This window comes from Pteropus medius, unplaced genomic scaffold (genome assembly GCF_902729225.1).
Source record: "Pteropus medius unplaced genomic scaffold, Ma_sr-lr_union100, whole genome shotgun sequence".
In the NCBI taxonomy this organism is placed as follows: Eukaryota; Metazoa; Chordata; class Mammalia; order Chiroptera; family Pteropodidae; genus Pteropus; species Pteropus medius.
In genome coordinates, this window is record NW_024347788.1 from 13,918,658 (window position 1) to 13,936,342 (window position 17,685).

The 17,685-nt window shown below is 57.1% G+C and overlaps 1 protein-coding gene across 1 annotated transcript in view; it reads left to right on the forward strand.

The window, feature by feature from the left end:
• ERICH1 (glutamate rich 1) overlaps window positions 1-15,713 on the forward strand; it is a 19,453-nt gene extending 3,740 nt beyond the window's left edge. Inside the window, exons 2-5 of the mRNA XM_039877302.1 lie at window positions 1,941-2,075; window positions 8,840-9,274; window positions 11,977-12,168; window positions 15,248-15,713. Coding sequence (XP_039733236.1) covers window positions 1,941-2,075; window positions 8,840-9,274; window positions 11,977-12,168; window positions 15,248-15,321 — 836 coding nt within the window. The 3' untranslated portion in view covers window positions 15,322-15,713. The remainder of the gene's footprint in view (window positions 1-1,940; window positions 2,076-8,839; window positions 9,275-11,976; window positions 12,169-15,247) is intronic.
• Window positions 15,714-17,685: the final 1,972 nt, after the last annotated feature.

The window sequence follows — 17,685 nt, forward strand, 5'->3', positions numbered from 1 at the left end:
TGGAGTGGAGAAGAAAAAAAATGACAATCTTTTAAGAGAAAGAGGGAAGGGAGGGAGGAGGGAAGACGGCGGCTCTGTTGGGCGGAGGACGGGGCGGGGTTGGTCAGTGCGCTGACGGCTCTGAAGTGGAAGCCAGGAGTAAAGTCACTGCCCGGGGCCGGGGCTGCATGGGGCCGGTGACCCAACCTCCGCGCAGCTTCTCCTCAGCCCCAGGAAAGGTAGCCACTTGGCAGGCCGGAGCTTGCAGGCAGGTCAGGTGGTGGTGATGGCACAGTATGAGGTCTGGAGTGCAGCTCCTGAGGCAGAGACTTCAGCTCTGAGATTGGGGGAAGCTGGCGTCACGGAAATCCAGAAGGCGGGGGAAAAAGGCAGAGACCAGGGGCCTCACTGTGCCTCCCATCTACTTGCAGACACCCCTTGTGGTCGCCTTCACCTACAGGAGATACCTATGCGTGTGGGGCGGGACATCTCTCTGTATGTGCAGGCCCCTTCCCCTTCCACGGCGTCTGACACAAAAGTGAAGCGGCGCTGGTCTGGCATGATTCCTACTTCGGGGGCTCAGAATGCAGGAGAAGATCAGGCTGGACCTATTGCAAAACAGAGCAGACCCTCCCTTTCAGTGACTGGCCTTGGGAGGGGCCATGGGGAGACCCTCCCACAGCTTCACTTCAAGTCTCTGCGGCTTACACGACCAGGACTATGTGGCTTCGTCATCCAAAGCCCGCCCGTTGACGTCGCCCCCAAGCTTATGTCTGAGCTCTCGGGGGTGCGCCCGGCCCCCCGCTGGCCCCCCGCTGCCGGACTCAGCGCGGCTTCCAGGCCCCCGTCTGCGCGCAGGTAGCTAGTGAGGGGGCTGATGCTAGTTGTTCAGCTTAGTGAGAAGGATTTAGCCGAGTAAAACCTTCCAAACCTGCTCTGTGGAGCATGATCCTGACCCAGGGCCGTTGTTCCTGGATCCGGGGAAGTCCATGCTGGAACCCCCCACCTGGTTCCAGCACAGTGACGCGGGGACTCACCGGCTGGAGTGGGCCAGATTAAGTCAAGAACTAGAACTCTTGCATCTTACCCTCAAGAAAGTGAGATCTATCGGTGGCAGAGGATTCGAAAACATTTCCAGCTGTTTTACCGTTAAACATCTTGACATCAAATGTCTGCAATCGGTATTAGTGACTTTGTTCAGTCCTTGTTTTAAAAAACATGCCTTTTTCTGTGAAAGACTAGTTGGGTATCCGCTTGTGTTTCTCACACAAGGTTTGCTTTGCCCTCTTTCCATCGAAAATGGGAAGAGGGCAGCGGCCTTATGTGACCTGTCGACAGCATCAGAAAAGCCAATGAGACGCCACCCATTCATCTCCAGGAATTTATCTGGGGACTAAAGGGCCAGGTGTGCAGTCACATACAACAAGGGTGGTCACAGCAGCTTTTTGTGACAGTGCACACTTAGGACAGAGGTAAATTATGGTTGCTGATTACTCAGATTATTATGTCGCCATTAAAAGACTAGACTTAGATGTATCTGGACATTTTATACCATGTTCACTTTGAACGACATTATAGAATATGCACATTTTGTATGACATAAATGTAGAATAAAATGTGTAGCACGATCTCATGCTGTGCTAATGAGGGGTACGTTTTGTGAAGCAGTTTTACTTTCTGCTTCCTCCTCATGAACTAGTTATGTTTTTACATCATATTATAAAAATCTAGACGTTCACATGGTAAGTAACTTAACTTAAATAATCATAGGCTGTCCTTTTTTCCGGGCTGGATATATAGCTGACTCACTCTCCTGACAAAACGCTTGGTGTATTAAAATTAGTGTCTGTAACAGCGTCTGGGTTTGACTGAGCTGTTTGAACGTGGCTGGAGGAAGGGGGGTGCGTCTGACCACGTGTGCAGCATTGACCCATCCCTGTTGTCCCCGTTTTCTCCTGCAGGTGGCTCCTCCGAGGCCCCGCCTGGGAAGCGGCTCTACACCGTGAGTTTGCCTCCTGGGGGCTTCATTCCCTGTCCACCCGAGCCACCCAGCTGCACCATCTCCGAGAACTCCTCCAGCAGCGAGGACGTGGGAGGTAATAAGTCAGTCCTCCGGGGGCAGGAGGGAGGTGACATCTTCCAGGTGAAGCCTGGCTTCCCAGTTCTCTGGAATTGTAAATTAACTTCACCTAAATTTGTAATTAGGAGGTGGTGAGCATGTCACCTCATAGCCACACAGTGGACTGTGCTGTGCTTTGCAGTCACTAAAAACGATTTAGAGAACTTGCAGTCACAGGGAAAAATATTTAGGCTGTGCGGAGAGTCAAGTTCGAATGAGATTCTAGCTTTATTTGTTAACGTGTTGGTGGAAGTCTGGTGTTAAACGTCAGAATGTTAACAGCAGTTGTCTTAGTTTGTTAGAACTTTTTTTCTTGATTTTCCAATTTTTTCAAAGTACGTGAGATTGTATAGCAATTTCATATTCTTGGAAACAACTTACTTTGCATCTCTTGTGGGACAATAGAACGGTTACCTTCGTCGTCGACTGTGGGGCGGGTGAAGGGAGGCGGCGTCTGAGAGGTCCGATGGTGTGAACGGCTCTCCCCACACCGAGCTTTTACCTAGAGCAGGGAAGTGGCAGTTCATTCCCCTTGTAATTCGTCAGCCAGACTTCCTTAAAGGAATGTAGGATGTTCAAATAAATTTTCCACAGATGATTTCTAACAAGTATAAACTAAGGCTCTGCAGTCTGAACCTGAATTAGCTCAGATATTGAGAAGCTGTGGTTTTCCAGTACACTGATCTTCTGGCTCCTTAATTAAAGGGTCAGAAACCATGAAACCAAAGATGGGAGCGCTAGGGGGTAATATATTCATCTTTTCAAGCCCAGTGGAAAATCTTTAGAATATAATTATTAGATAAATAGCTCATGTAATAGAAGATCGATCTCTGTTCTTATGGAGATAAATGACTTTGGTGAATGTGCTTCATTGTGTTCTCAGTGCTGCATCGGCTCCCTCACGTGCTGCCGTGCAGGTGGCTCTGTGAGACCGCCGTGGGGCAGGTCTGTGTCCGGGTCCCTGCTGAGGGATCTTCAGTCTGCCCCGTGCCCACGTGCCACTTCCCAGCCTGCTCCGTAGGGACCAGGCTGGAGTGAGAGCAATGTCCTCACAGGACAGGGGACGACGGTAGTGCCAACCAGACAGACATATCTCTTAACAGCTGTTTGTCCAGGAGCCTGTGCTCCAGAACCCCTACCAGCCACCCTCACTGATCCGAGGGCCCCTGGCCGCCTCTTCCAGGATGGCAGTTGGGATGGGTCTGGCACTGGCTGCCACTCTGGCAGCTGTGCGTCAGAGCAGACGCTTCTCTCACAGGAAAGGAAAGATTAGTGATGAGGATTAGTGATGAGGATTCATTCCACTGAGTCGGCAGTAACCTGGGCACTCACTGGCAACTATAGCTACAATGTTATTACAAGCTACACTTTTATAACTTGTTTGCGAGGCAAAACCTTTTCATTCGTTTCTTCCTCTCTTACCTGGTTGCGGGGAGCAGCCAGTGTTGGGGACCCTCGTGCTGTCTTCTTTTTCAGAGGCTGTGGTAGGGAAGGGTGATGGTTGGGGTTGGGGTGGGCTGGGCCATCCCCTCTGAGGAGAGATGGGAGTTCGGGGCTCAGAGCAGGGCGCAGGACGTGGCCCCCAGGTTAGTGTGACGGGACCACCTCACTTTGTCTGTTCTACCTCGTTTTTTTCTGCCCTGACCTGTCGTCTGGGTTCTGCCCCTGCCCCTCTGCCCCCAGCTCTGGCCGGCGGCCCAGAGGTAAACAAAGAAGCCGTGACAGGAACTTGGGGACTAGAGCAGAGAGGGCCTGGGGCTGAGCTTGGTGCTCCACGCACCGGCAGGGCAGCGGGCTTGTGGGTGTGGCCCCAGGTGTGACAGGTGGCTCTTGGCCACGTGGCACATGCTTGTTAAGAGCCGGTGCCGAGGCAGTAAACAACTGAACAGGCCCACCTGCCCGTCAAGAGCAGCCTTCAGGTGAACTGTGTCACCCAGAGCCGGTCTCAGGTAGCATGGGTCACGTCCAGGGCGGGAAAACCGTCTTTCCCGCGCGGATATCTCCGCGGTGGGCGGAGCCTGGGGCCCCTGCGCGACCTTCCCACGCCGGGCGCTGTCCAGCAGCCGCGCTGAGTCTCGGCGCTCGGGCAGTTCCCTCCGTGCCCGTGAGTTCAGTTTCCTAAGCGTCCCTGAGCCGCCCAGCCCGATTTTCAGAGGCGCTTTGAACTTACCAACCAGACTCAGGCTGGGCGGGGGACGTGGAACCCGCGTCCGGATGAGCTGCAGCTCGCGGCTTCCACGACCCGTTCATCTAACGCTCTTCCCGCGGTGAGTTTACCCAGCAAGTAGCCGTTTCAGGGCCGTGTAAATGGTAGCGCTGGAGAAAGTGCTGATGACCGCAGTGTGCTGGTGTCGTCCTGCTCTGCGATGCGAGCGGACAGTCAGAGCGCGGCTGAGCGGGGCCGGGGCCGGGGCCGGGGCCGGGGCGGAGAGGGGAGGAGAGCCTGATGCTTCGTGCTGCAGTCAAGAGAACTTGGGAACTGACGTTGGGAAAGAAGAGAAAGTCACATCTCCTCTGTTCCTGAGAGCGACCTCTAGCCCCTGACTTTTACTTTGGATTCCCAGGACCAATAAACAGTCACCCGTAGAAACTGCAGGTTGCCTTTGTGCCCCGCACACCTGGCTGTGCAGGCCTGGCCCGCGGAAGCCCAGACTCTGTGGCTTGTGGCCCCGCGTCCTCCCCCTGGCAGGCGGCAGGTCTGGCGCTGAGACCCCGGGTGGCGGCTAGCCTTGTCAGGCTTGTGCCCCCGGCCCAGGGCTTACGAGCCTTGTCACTAGCTTTGTTACGGGCTGCGGGCCGCTGCGGAGATGGACGTGCTCGGCGGTCGAGGCAGACAGACCTGAGCACCGTCCTCTCTGTCTGGCTGGCACAGGCTTGGAACCCCTTGGGTTTGGAGGTGGCCAGGAGTGGGTGGGACGGAGTTGTGCTAACCCCGGAATCCGAGCCTAAACGGGTGCCGCCTCCCTGGAGTGTGTGGGTTGTTGAAATTCCTTGGTACAACTTTAGACCAAAGTACTTTCCCGCCCGAGGCTTCCGAGCAGCTCTTCCTGACCTGCTGTGGGCGTCGTTCTCAGGTGACCAGTAACATTTGGCCGTTGCGGACAGAATGCCTACTGCACATCCTCCTGGGGGCACGCGTGGAAATGCTGACGGCCTCATCGGGCGTGTCAGCTCCCGTCTCTGGCAGGAACGCCATGTGCTGAGTCGCCTGTCACACTGCCTTGTGTGAAGTCACATCATCTGTTACAGTGACGTCTGAATCCCTGCGGGGTGGCCAGGATAGTAAGAAACATTTGTCCTCAAGAAGTACCCATCACAGGCACCTAATGAGCGAACAGCAGTTCAGGGTTCGGGGGATGCAGGCGGCAGCTGGCGGGAACAGGGAACAGACGCTCGGAAGCGCCACCCCGCGTGCGCCACCTCCGCCCCCCCCCGCTGCCGCCCCAGGCAGCTGGCCGTTTAACCGAGAAGACAGTGTCTGTGCCCTCGGCGTGCCCTGGGTTTTGTGTGCTGCACACCAGCCGGCATGCTGTCAGGGGCGTGGAGAGGGTGACCAGCATCAGAGTCCAGGGCCCCTCAGCCCCCAGCGTCCGTAGGTGCTGACTCTGTGCCGAGTCGGAGCGTGAGAAGCCCGTGTGCCTGCTCTGTCCCTGCGCCTCCGCGTGGAAGCAGCCCGGCGTCTCACCGCGTGTCCACCTTTGCCGTGGATGACAGTCACGTGGGTAAGGTAGTGTAGGAGCGGTGTTTCTTAGCTCGTGTTTCTAAGCCTGTCATCTGAAACCTGTTCCTCGCTCACCGTACATCACCAACGTTTCCATAGACATCCAGGTGAAAAGTCCCCCTGGGAGTCAGCGCTGGAAGGTGCTCCGTGCGTGGGGACGGGTCTGCGGGTCTGGGCGTGAGGTGTGCTGTGCACGTGCTCTTTTTGCTTTGGCCGACGGGATGCTCAGCCCTCAGCTTCGTTGCGGGTCTTCAGTCACCATTGTTTCCCTGGACCTTCCCACCGCCTCAGGCTTCAGATTGTCCCCGGGACACCCAGGTGTCCAGGCTGCACCAGCCTTCGATGCGAGCAGGGCGAGGCTGCCGGCTCACGTGGGTAAGCGCTGCACTGTCTGCAGGACAGGGCGGGCCCTGGGACTGCAAGGTGTACCCAGGGCCCTTGCCTCGTAGGCCACCATCCGGCTGGCAGAGCCACACAGAAGCCGTTGGGACGTCATAGAGCTCGTGAGTCGTAGAGCAGAGGGAGCCTGGGTGTGTGGAAGGAGCAGGCCAGCCACTCTTGGCCCGGCCGGTGGGCACTGGACGGAGCAGCGGGGAGCCGGGGAAGGCCTCGTGGGACACAGGGCATGGAGACGCGAGTTCAGGCAGCAGGTTGCTGGGCGTGGCATTGCGACACGGAGCAGCCAGTGGTGGGGGCGGGGAGTGTGCAGAGCATGCAGGGCCGGCCCCCCAGGAGTCCCCGCAACGGGGACCATTGCTAACTCTGGGGCAGAGTGAAGGAAGGACTGAGGTGACCTGACCCCCAGTCAGTTACAGAGGGGAGAGAGCACGGTGACCGTGGGCCCAGGTGTGACCATCACCTTCGGTGACATCTGGGAGGGCGAGGTGCAGGGGACCTCCAGCCCGCGGACTCCTCAGTGAGTGACTGTGACACCTGCAGCCCAGGCAGGAAAGGAGACTGGCCTGCTGTGGACATTCTCCTCAGCGGTCTTGGTCTTGACCTTGAGGTGCTTCCCTCGGGAGGCGAAGGGGCCTCATGGCGGTGGGAGCCACCGAGCTCTCTGCCTCTGCCCAGCGGGCCCGGTAGTGTGAGGACCGGGGTGACATCTTTAACATTAGGGTACAGGCTGCTCAGAGTCCAGTGAGGCTGCAGAGCCAGGCGGACCTCCGTGCTGTCCCTGGACCCGACTGGGTGCTCAGGTGGCCAGCCTACCACGCTCCCCACGGCAAGGCGGCCTCTGCTGGTGGCTCGGTGGCACGCTGAGACGGCAGGTCTCAGCACCTTCTCTGGCGTCCTCGCCGTCTCTGGAGGCTGCCCCGCCTCCTACTGCACACCTCGAGCACACCCGCCACCACACTTACCGTCTGCGTGTCACAGCACTGCTGACAGCCACGTTCCCGGGGCTCGGCCCCAGAGCCGTGTTGCCAGCGCATGCGCATGCCTGCGTCTGCGTGCCCGGGTCTTACCGTGCCAAATGCATGTGGTCAGTGCTAAATCGGGTCCTGAATTTTAGGCGGCCGATTGTTACATTTGAAGCATCTGATATCATTACATTTTAACAAGTGACCTTCACGTGGTGGTTAGAGCGACGTATGTCAGTTATGACTTTGCAGGTAGCACCCACAGGACGCCTGTGGCTGAGGGGAACTGTCACGTGCGTGTATAACCCAGGCTCAGCTCAAGAATGAGACTCCTTGTTCCTTTGAAACACTGAGCTTATGTTAACATGACGCGGTGCAGCTGTGGGAAGTGGGGGAGACTGGAGACCGGCTATTTTGGTGTCTGTTTCTACAGCAGTTCATCAGAATGCAGGTGCCAAAAAGTAGCGGAGAGAATTTTGACAAATCGTGGTTATTTTTAAAATTAGCATGTCTGAAAGGTATGTTGTGGGGACAGCAGCTTTTCAAAACCAGTGTGCTTCTCAGATTATAAATAGTCAAACCTCTGGTCCCTGATAGAGGTTCCCAAAACTTCTCTCTTGCCTCTCTCGAGCTGGAGGGCGTGAAGAGATGAGCTGCCAGGCAGGGAGGAGCGGAGCAGGGCCTGGCAGCTTCCTGGAGGAGGCGCACCTCTGTCCTGCTGGGCCTGCGAGCGAGTCACGGAAATTAGCATGTGGTACTTTCCCTTGGAAAAGGCCCTCGAGTTTGAGGGGCAGGGCCGGCAAGGAAAAGAACACGCCGAGGGTGTCAGAGCTGTTCCCTGGAGCTCTGCTTGTCCCACACCCCTCGTTCTTGCCCTCTCCTCTTGTCCTGGTCTCAGGCCACCTGACTGAGCCCAGGGCGGGCCCTGCGGACACCCGAGCAGGGGGCCAGTGACATCTGCAGGCTGTCACATTACTGACTGTCCTCTTTACTTCTGCTAGAACCTCCTGGCAAATTCTGGGAAGCCAGGGCGGGGCCACGGGAAGGTTTGGACCTTGTACTGTCGGGAGCCGGCCACCAGACCCTCTGCGTCAGGAGCAAGCCCGGAGCGGGCAAGACAGAGTGGCCGCAGCCAGCTTGGTTCCATATAGTGGACATGGAGGTCCACGTGTGCTGGCACTGCCGGGCTCAGGATGGCAGCCGTGGTGGCCGAGCACGCTGCCCAGACCTGACTCTCACCTACACTGTGAGCTGGGCAGGCAGGTCCCCACTTCACAACTTGGGGACTGAGGCCCGTGCTGGCATTAGGGCCGCCCGCTGGTCGGTTGTGGGGGACGGCCTCGGAGTCAAGTCCACTCCCACAGCTGCCGCAACTCTTGAGTCCTTAAACCACACGTGTGCTGACTGTCCCCACGGCAGCGTGTGCCTGTGCATGCCTGCCGTTCTAAGGACACGCAGGCCCTCAGCTCTCTCTGTGGGAAGCCCCAGAACCCTGGTAGTGTAGGTACTGGGGATGCAGTGGAGAATCACTAAAGTCAATATTTTAAATTCCTTTTCTACTAAAACTAGAATTCTAATGGGAAATGTATGTAGCCTAACATGTTTGTTCTGGTTCTGTGACACGGGAAAATTGTTGTATCTGAATCTTCATTTTTATAGGCCCAGATCCTGAAGATCCACCAAAGAGAAGAAGAAGTAGAAAACCCAAATCAAAGAAAAACCTTAAAAGTCCCGATAATGTCCCCACGGAGCAAGCAGGATTCGAGAAACAGCAGAGTCTCCTACAAGGAGCGCTGCAGTCCCAGCCCGCAGCCGGCCCCACGGCCAGCAGGAGCAGGAGGAGGAAACTGAAGAAGAGGCGGCGGGTCCAGCGGAAGAGAGAGGCCGGCCAGCCCACCCGGGCGCCCGGCGTCGACTTCACCTACCAGCCTGCGGGGGGCAGCAGCGAGCAGCAAGCGGCGCCCGGAAGCCATGGGGAGGAGGCGGCTGCGAGCCCGGAGGACGCCAGGGAGGAAGCTGGTAAAGGCACCGGCGAAAAGGCAGATGGTCTCCTCAACTTCCTGAAGTCAACACAAGAAATCTATTTTTATGATGGTACGTTTCTTTCTGTGTTTCTTTTGAATAATGGCATCCACTTACTTAGGAAAATAAGCAAGTACAGTAAAATATTTAAATATTTGAAATGCAAAACATTAAAATATTCATTATTCATAAGAAATCTTTTATGGCAAAAGTCAGAATATTTAAGTTCTTCTCACCAAAGGTCTGCCTGGCACTTAGCCCGGGGCACAGCCAGAGGGCGGCACAGGGCGCCCTCGTCCCCCTGACGGCCGATTGGAGCGCGTTGGGGCCAGCCTCGCTGGAGGTCCGCTGGGCTCTGGCTCACTCTCCCCGGCTGGCAGAGGCGTGAAGAGCCGTCTCCAGTCTAGGACACGTTTACTTTACTTCCCCACCTGTAACGCACTGAGTTAAAACCCTTCCACAAGCATCCGGGTCACGATCAGCACAGACATAGGAGACGAAGACGAAAGAGCTTTACGCTCACGGATGGCGACCCGTGCGTTTGTGCTGAGCCTCGCTCGCGGCCGACCTGAGGAGGAGGCCGGTGCTGGCTCAGAGCCAGCCTGGTCACACAGGACAGAGGCGTGCAGGACATCTCATAGGTCAGGGGAACGGGGCGGCTTAGTACACCAGAGCCGGCAGGCTACAGTGTTCCTGTGACCAACACTGAGAGACACGGGCTGAGTGACAGTCTGGGAGGCCAGGAACCAACTCAGCGATGACGCGAAATGCCGTGACTCCTTGATCAGTCTCAGCAGGGCGGTCACAGACGGCCTCGACCCCTCCCTCTGTGGCTTGTTCGTTAGCACTTTGTATTAACATGTTGAAAACATCCTTAACAAACATCCGAATGACACTGATGAGAGACACCGCTGATGGTGCTGCAGGACAGAAGTGGGGCTCAGGGACCGCGTGCGACAGCAGGGCTCGGGGACCACGTGCGACAGCAGGGCTCGGGGACCACGTGCGACAGCAGGGCTCGGGGACTGCGTGCGACAGCAGGGCTCGGGGACCGCGTGCGACAGCAGGGCTTGTGACAGCCCCGCACTCAGCGGGAACAGCTAAGACAGCAGGGTACAGTGCGCACCGAGTCCAAAGGCAGCTGAGAAGCTCCTAAGAGGACGGACCTCAGAGGCGGTGGGACCGCGACATGAGCCACAGCTGCGTCGGCCACTCCTCTGGTCTGGGCCCCTTCCAGTGGGGGTGTCAGTGGGGTGCGGGGAGGGGGCCTGCCAGGCCCTGGCATGGCAGCGCCACTGGTCCAGAGGGCCGTGGGGGCGGAGATGGGCAGCTCTGGTGAGAAAGGGCAGGGACTCGGCGGATGCTGAGGCTGAATCCACAGCGGACTTTCTGGTGATTTGGAGCCGACCCCGGGTGCAGCACACGGGGCCACGCCCGGAGCTTGGGTGGGCCCAAGGCAGACGGCCATGTGCCGGACACACAGGCCCCACGGTCAGCACGGCCCCGAGTGGGTCAGGTGCCCTCTCCGTCCATCTGCCAAGCAGAAGCAAGGGGGCCGCTGTCCGGAGGGAAAGACCATTCGCCAGGACTGACCAGGTGCTTGTATTCGTTCAGAAAGTGTACCAGGGGCACCAGGGGCCAGGACCACGTGACCAAAACCATGAGGACAAAGGGCAGAAGGAACCCGTGTGGGGGACACGGGTGTCATCAGACGAGGTTTAAACAGCTGTGATTAAGAGCTTCAAAAATGAGAAAATGGAGAACTTCGCCAGAAAGCTTGAATCTATTAAGATAATGAAATGGAAATTCTGGGCCTAGAAAATGTATTCACTGAAATTAACTCACAGATGAGTTTGAGCAGCAGATTAGATTCAGCACAGGAGATGATGGGGGAGACGGGCCCCAGGCAGAACCAGAGCGAAGGAGGGGGAGGAAAGACGGGAAGGAGCAGGGCCTGGGCCACAGGCATCTGCACCTGCCACCGCCACCACAGGCGAGGACGTGGCGGGCGGACCACTGTGTAAAGAGATGAGACTTGGAGGTGTTTAGCAGCTGATAAAGGCCGTAGCCACAGACTCGAAAAGTTCTGTGAACCCCAGCGGGATCAATGCAGACACGCAGCCTGCAGCGCCCAGCCAGAGTGGGGAGCCCCTGCGACACGGGGGCCACCGCGGGCGCCCGTACCTATCCCCTGTGCGCCTCCCATCCCGGTGTTGGGAGGGCCTGGCCCCCGTTTGCTCAGCTCAGTTCTTTGTCCTGTCCACCCTGTCACAGCTTCCAGCGGCATGTTGTGCTTGGAGGCTGGTTCACAAGGTGGGACACATGGGCCAGGCCTGTGCTGCGGCCCACAGTGGAGGGCTCTTGTAAGCTTTTCCGCGTTCCGCTCTGAGTCCCCTCCTGGTGCCTTTTTATACCCCAGACATCTCATTCTAAGTAGAAGCCAGGCTGTCCCTTAGTACATGGGTCCCCAACCCCGGGCCATGGACAGGTACCGGTCCGTGGCCCATTAGGAACCGGGCCGCACAGCAGGAGGGGAGCGGCAGGCAAGCAGGTGAAGCTCCGTCTGTGTGCGGCCGCTCCCCAGCGCTGGAGTCACCGCCTCAGCTCCGCCTCAGGTCATCAGGCGTCAGAGTCTCGTAGGAGCACTGGTCCCTGGTGCCACAAAGGCTGGGGACCGCCACCTTAGTAGAAACTAAGAGGTAGAAGCTTCCCTTCCGTTTACGTGGGTAAGGATGAGGCGCGTTGCTAAGCGGTCCTGTCCTGCCTTTGCGTAGGTGGCTCCAGGCGCCCGGACTTGGTCTTCGAGGCCGCCAGTGAAGAGCTGCTGAGAAGCCTGCAGGCCGGCAGCGTGGCCCCCTCGGACGTGCTCAGCCTGCATCGCATGAAGACGCTGCTGCTGCTGCAGGACACCGGCCAGCTGCAGCTCAGCCTGGACGAGTTCGCACAGCGCTGCACCATGCCGCCCGGTGCGTACGCCCGCTGCCCCGTGCCGCCTGCTCCTGCCGCCCCACAGCCGGGAACCGGACGGGATGGTGCACACGTGGCCCCCGGGGCGGGAGGCTGCGTCCTGGGGCCTTGCTGTGAAAATGTCTTGCGAAACGCACGCGCGACCCAACAGGCAGACGTGTGAGCTGTCACCTCGTAGGCCATGTTGGTTACCACGCGAGGAAGCGAGGGGCCTGTCACCTCCCCTTCCCTCTTGCGGCTGGTGGGCGGCCCGTGTGGCGGCCTCCGCACGTGGCGTCTGAGGCCTGGGGTCAGAAAGGGTGGACGGGGACTCGTTCTGCATGTTCCTCGGTCTTTGTCGGTGCCCAGTCGGGACGAGCTGCAGAGCCAACTGTGCTGTGTCTCCACGGCACGTGGGTGGTCAGCTCGGTGGCTCAGAACGCCCGGGGCGGGAATACTTAGGCCACAGAACTCCGGATACTGTCAGAAAGCCGGGGCTTGGCGGGCCACCATGCCTGCACGTCACCGTGCGGGAAGGGACCCCTGACCCCACTGGAAAGGGACACGCTTCTAGCCGAGTAAGGAAGGCATTCTGCAGATTACCTGAGGGAATCTCAAAACAGGACTGATGCCTGGTTTCATCTGCAAAACCTCTTGGTCTAGCTGAAGACACCTAAAACGCTGATGGCAAGTCAAGCGAAATCATAGGCGCGGTGTGATTGGCAGGTGGCAGCAGGCGGTAAGTCCCTCGGCCCTCAGGGCAAACAGGGACTGGGCTTGGGGCGACCAGGAGCTGCCCCGCGCGTGCTGATAACCTCACTGGCCTGTGCCCGGCGCTGTCCTGTGGCGTCCGTGGTGAAGCCGCAGAGGACGCCTGCCCCATGGTCTCAGGTCCTGCTGCCGGGATCCAGCTATGCAGAGGAGCAGGAGGGGCTGCCGTGCAGCACTGGACAGAGCGTGGCCGTGCGGGGAGGTGCCCGGGACTGCCGGGCCAGCTCCAGGCCACGTGAGCAGGCGCTTCTGAGGGACGTAGCGGTTACTGAAGGCTTCGAGTACAGGATCTGACGGCACCCAGTAGGCTCCCGGCCGCTGTTCAGACTGGGGTGACTGACAGTCACGGCCTCGAGTGCAGTCCGCCGGCAGGACAGGTGTGGGGCGTGGGAACCAGGCAGGCTGTCATGAGTCAGAAAGACCAGCCCAGGGGCAGGTGTGCCGTGGGGACCCACAAGAGCCGACGCTGGGTAGAGTGAGAGGACTCGGTGTCCAGGTGTGGGGATGGGGTCCAGGGCCGGGGAGCCTTTATCTGGCAGAGGGGACATTGCAGGCAGTGCCATAGGGAGATGGGAGATGGGCCTGGCCTGTAGGAGGAAGAGGTTAGAGGCTGCATTTTTAAAACAGGAGAAATAAGGGCACTTGGCCGGAAGGGAATGAACCTGAGGGCAAAGCCTACCCAGAGGGGGTGGGAGGGGCTTCAAGGTGACAAGTGGCATCTGACTCCTGTGACCTAGCTTTTCGGATTCTGTTGGTTGTCAGGCCTACTGTATGTCACGCATTTAGATTCCCTAATACGGTTTTATCTCAAATAGCATAAAGCCAGTTCCATTAGTTAAACTAATAGGAAGTTTCGATGCGACGTGAAATCATTGAAACATCCTCAGTTTTGCCGTCTCCCGTGGCGAGGACTTTCGTGTGCGTTGCTCTGGAAGCATCGAACCTGACTGCGGCCGGAGAGTTAGCAGAAACGTTCCTCTCATGTCTCACGGCAACATCATGGGACAGGTTCTGACCACAACAGGTTCTGACCACAAATGTGTACTTCAAGCGGTTGCTAGAGCTAAAACTTACACTTGACGCAATTTTCCGTAAAAGTAGATTGCTTTTTAGTGCAGGTAGGATATGCATTTAAAATTTTTCTATGTCAAGTTATTTCGTAAAGAAATTTTTTAAATGGCGAAGCTTCGTTCTCAAATACTGGATGCGTCTAATGCAGATTTCACCTGCACAGCTTCCGAAGGTGTTTTCTCCTGCATAAACCCGGCTCAGGACGCTTAGTGAGCAGCAGTGTCTCCTGTCCGTTGACAGCGTCTAGAAGCACGAAGAGCATGTGCTAAGTCCCGTCTGCTGTTGGCGAGTGTCCAGCTCGTGCCCGTCACCTGACCGAGCACGGCCAGCCTCTCGCTGCGCCGCGGCAAAACTGGGCTTTGCTGAGAGCGACCGGTCCCCCTCACGTGCTCTGTTCCGTCACGTGCACGCACACGCACGTGTCCCACACGCCTGCCGTTTGCTGAACGGTCTCACGCCCCAGGCACCGTGCGCTGCCGTGGGATTTCCTCCCCTGACCCTCCTTTGACCCTCTGTGTGTGCGGAGCTTTTACCCTCCTCCCTGGAGGAAACGCAGCTCGCGGCGGGCCGGGACCCTCCCAGCCGTCCCCAGCCTCTGCATCCGATGAGCGGCTCGCGGGCAGCCCGGGGCCTGGGCCGACGTCGGGGGCCAGCGTGTGCCCCCCGGGGTTAACAGCCTGACAAGCAGGACAGCCGGCTGTCGATGAAACCCTCGGCGGCCGCACCGGACGGGTGTCCTCACCAGTCAAGCGGCCTGACTAGTGGCTGTCATTGTCCCCCAAAACAGTAAAGGGGGCAGGTGACGTTGACAGCAGCTGCCCGTGGGGTAGGCCGTTTGGCTGCTGTGCCGTTCGAATGCCGTGTTGACCCCACATCACTCACACCGAGCTCCACGCTCCGTTCCTGCTAGTTTGCTCACGTTCGACCTAAACTTTCCCCCGTTTCCTTTCCGTTTGCGTGTGGTTTTCTTTGCGCTCAGACGTGAGACATGTCACATGATGCCGTGATATTCTGCATCAGTCTCGGGGCTCATAAACCTTGAGGGCTGGTACCCGAGGAAACCCCAGACACAGAGAGCACATCCACTTTTTTGGCCACATCTGCTGTGTAGTGTACGGTCCACTACCGACATCCCCTTCACACCAGAGTTACGTTTTATTAGCTTATTTCGGGGTCACTTTGGGCCAGAAGGTAATATCTACAAAATAATTTCTATTGTTTTGTTTTGTTTTGTTCGGTTTTGTTTTTGCTTTACAGACCATGCCAGAGTAATCTCAGCTTTCTTTAATTATTGGATCACACACATCCTTCCTGAGAAAAACAGTGAATGAATTCAGCATGTCTACTTAGGAAGAGCTAAGATTTAACAGGAAAATGTAAGCGACAAATGTGAAACGGGCTGGGACTTAAATCCTTCTTACAGAGAAGGTGAACGTCCCTGAACGCTGTGACCCAAAGCCTGGGAACCGAAGGCATTTCTGCCATCTCGTTTATTCACGGATTTGTACATATTGGGAAGATGTCATCTGAGACTTTAAATGAGAAACTGGGATAAAATTTAAAGTTTTCACTTTTTAAAAGTCGCATGTCTTGAATTACCCAGTGATTCTGTTTTTCTAATTCCCATAAAAGTTTAAAATAGACTTTCTGTTAAATTGAATAAACTGTGTAGTTCAAAGCTGTTATATGTTTTATGAAGTTTTAAACCACCTTGTACCTGGAAGCCTGCGTTTTTGGAGTAGCTTATGGATGTCAAATGCTATGGTTTAAGTAGTTTGTTTCTAGTTGTGTTTACTATTTTTTTTTCCCTCTTTCCTGCTTTTAAATGACACCGAGAACCTTTGTCGTGGAAGGGTCACCAGTCTGCAGGGTCGCCAAGTTCTGAAAACCCATCCGTCCCTCGACACCTTTAGGAGGCGTCGGCTCTTCCATGAAGATATTTTTACTGTTGCAAAGTTTACATGACATGAAACTGACTACCTGCGGCATGCCAAAGGTGTGACCCGGTGGCTCCCTGTCCAGTCCCACTGCCGTTCAGACCTGACGGCTGCCACTCCTTCGTAAGGAAGGAGGGCTCCGTGGCGTGTGTGCTGCATTTTGTTTGTCCGTCACCCGTCAGCGGGCGCTTGGGTTGTGTCATGAATGTCACGTGCAGAATTCTGGGTGGACATGTGTTTTTATCGATCTTGGGAGCAGAGTTGCCGGGTCACACGGCGGTGCCACGAGCACTTGGATCCCCACTTTCCTTGGTATTGGCCTTCCTGGTCTGGCTGCACCTCGCCAGTGGGGAGCGATGCTGGGGTCCTTGCATGAGCTACAGGCCAGTCTGTCGGAGTGCCTGCTGGAGTCCCCCACTTGTGAATCGTGTTATTTGGGTTTTGGTGAATTATAAGTTCTTTATGTATTTTGGGAACCAGGTGACACAGGGGGCTGTAGATGTCCCCAGGTCCTGGGAGACCCTCTGTGGGGCCCAGTAGAGAGCGGGTCTAGCGTTTCCGGTGGGGACAGGTGGAGTCAGCCAGCAGGGACACCATCCACGTCTGTCCTTGTCATGGCTCAGGGCAGACTCGGTCTGGCCTCAGCAAGGGTGGCGGATGGAGGGGGCTTCTTATCCTGCAACCCTGAGCAGGCGCTGCCACTCAGAACCGCCAGGTGGAGGCCTCTGGGGGACAGGAGGGCCCCCCCACAGCTCTTCCCTGGGCAACCTGCGGTGCTGCTCCCACCCATGAGGCAGAGCACGTGGGGACGCGGATATTGCGTGTGTGACGTACAGCGCAGCAGGTGACGTGTGGTTCTGATGGCGGAGCAGGCAGGAGACAGAGGAGGGGGCACTTGGGACAAAACGCGCAGCAAGCGTCCCCAGGGGCGGAGGCCAGTCGTCCCCTGGGAGCAAGGCGGTCTCTCTGACAGCCACAAGCTCAGATGTGTCCACCAGACAGTGCTGTTTAATCGTAATTGGAATGACCTTTGGAAGAGGCCTGTAGGTGTGGGATGGGGCACCCTGTGTGAGAAGCTTTAGGGTACAAGCTGCCACCCTTTTCTCAGCTAAGTAAAGCCGTCTGCAGCCACAGGTGTCGTACTGGGCCTGCGTCCGTTCTTCTGAGGTTACTATTGATGGCGACGCAGGGTTGTCTTTTCTTTCTTTCTTTTTTTTTTTTAAGTTTTAATTTTGAAAACGCTGCCCTGTCGACACTGTTTACATATAGCCACTAGGGGGCACCCTACACAGCTGATTTTTTTGATGCATCAAGATTGTTCCTTCCAGGTGACTGATTACAGACAGGTGGCCCTGCAGGCAGCTCCCCAGGAAGCAGAGGAGCAGGGGGCAGGAGAGGGGCCCCGGTGCTGCCCTCACGGTGGACACAGCAGTGCCCCAGGGCTTGGGGACAGCCGGCCAGCAGCTCTCGGGAACCAGAGCACACCAGAGAAGGGTCCCTGCCTGCGGTCACACTGCACACGGGGACACAGTGACATGAGTCCAGTGCCTGAGTGCAAGTTTCCAGACATGGCACACATGCACACGCACGCCGCACACACACGCACGCTGCACACACCCTGTATGACTGTCGAAACCTCAGGCAGGAACCCCGAGAAGCTGGAGGCTCGCTCTCACAGGGCCGCCGGGGATCTCTGCCTCGGAAGCAGGGGGAGCACGTGGTGGCCACCCTGCAGAGCCGTGGTCCAGGCTTGCACCC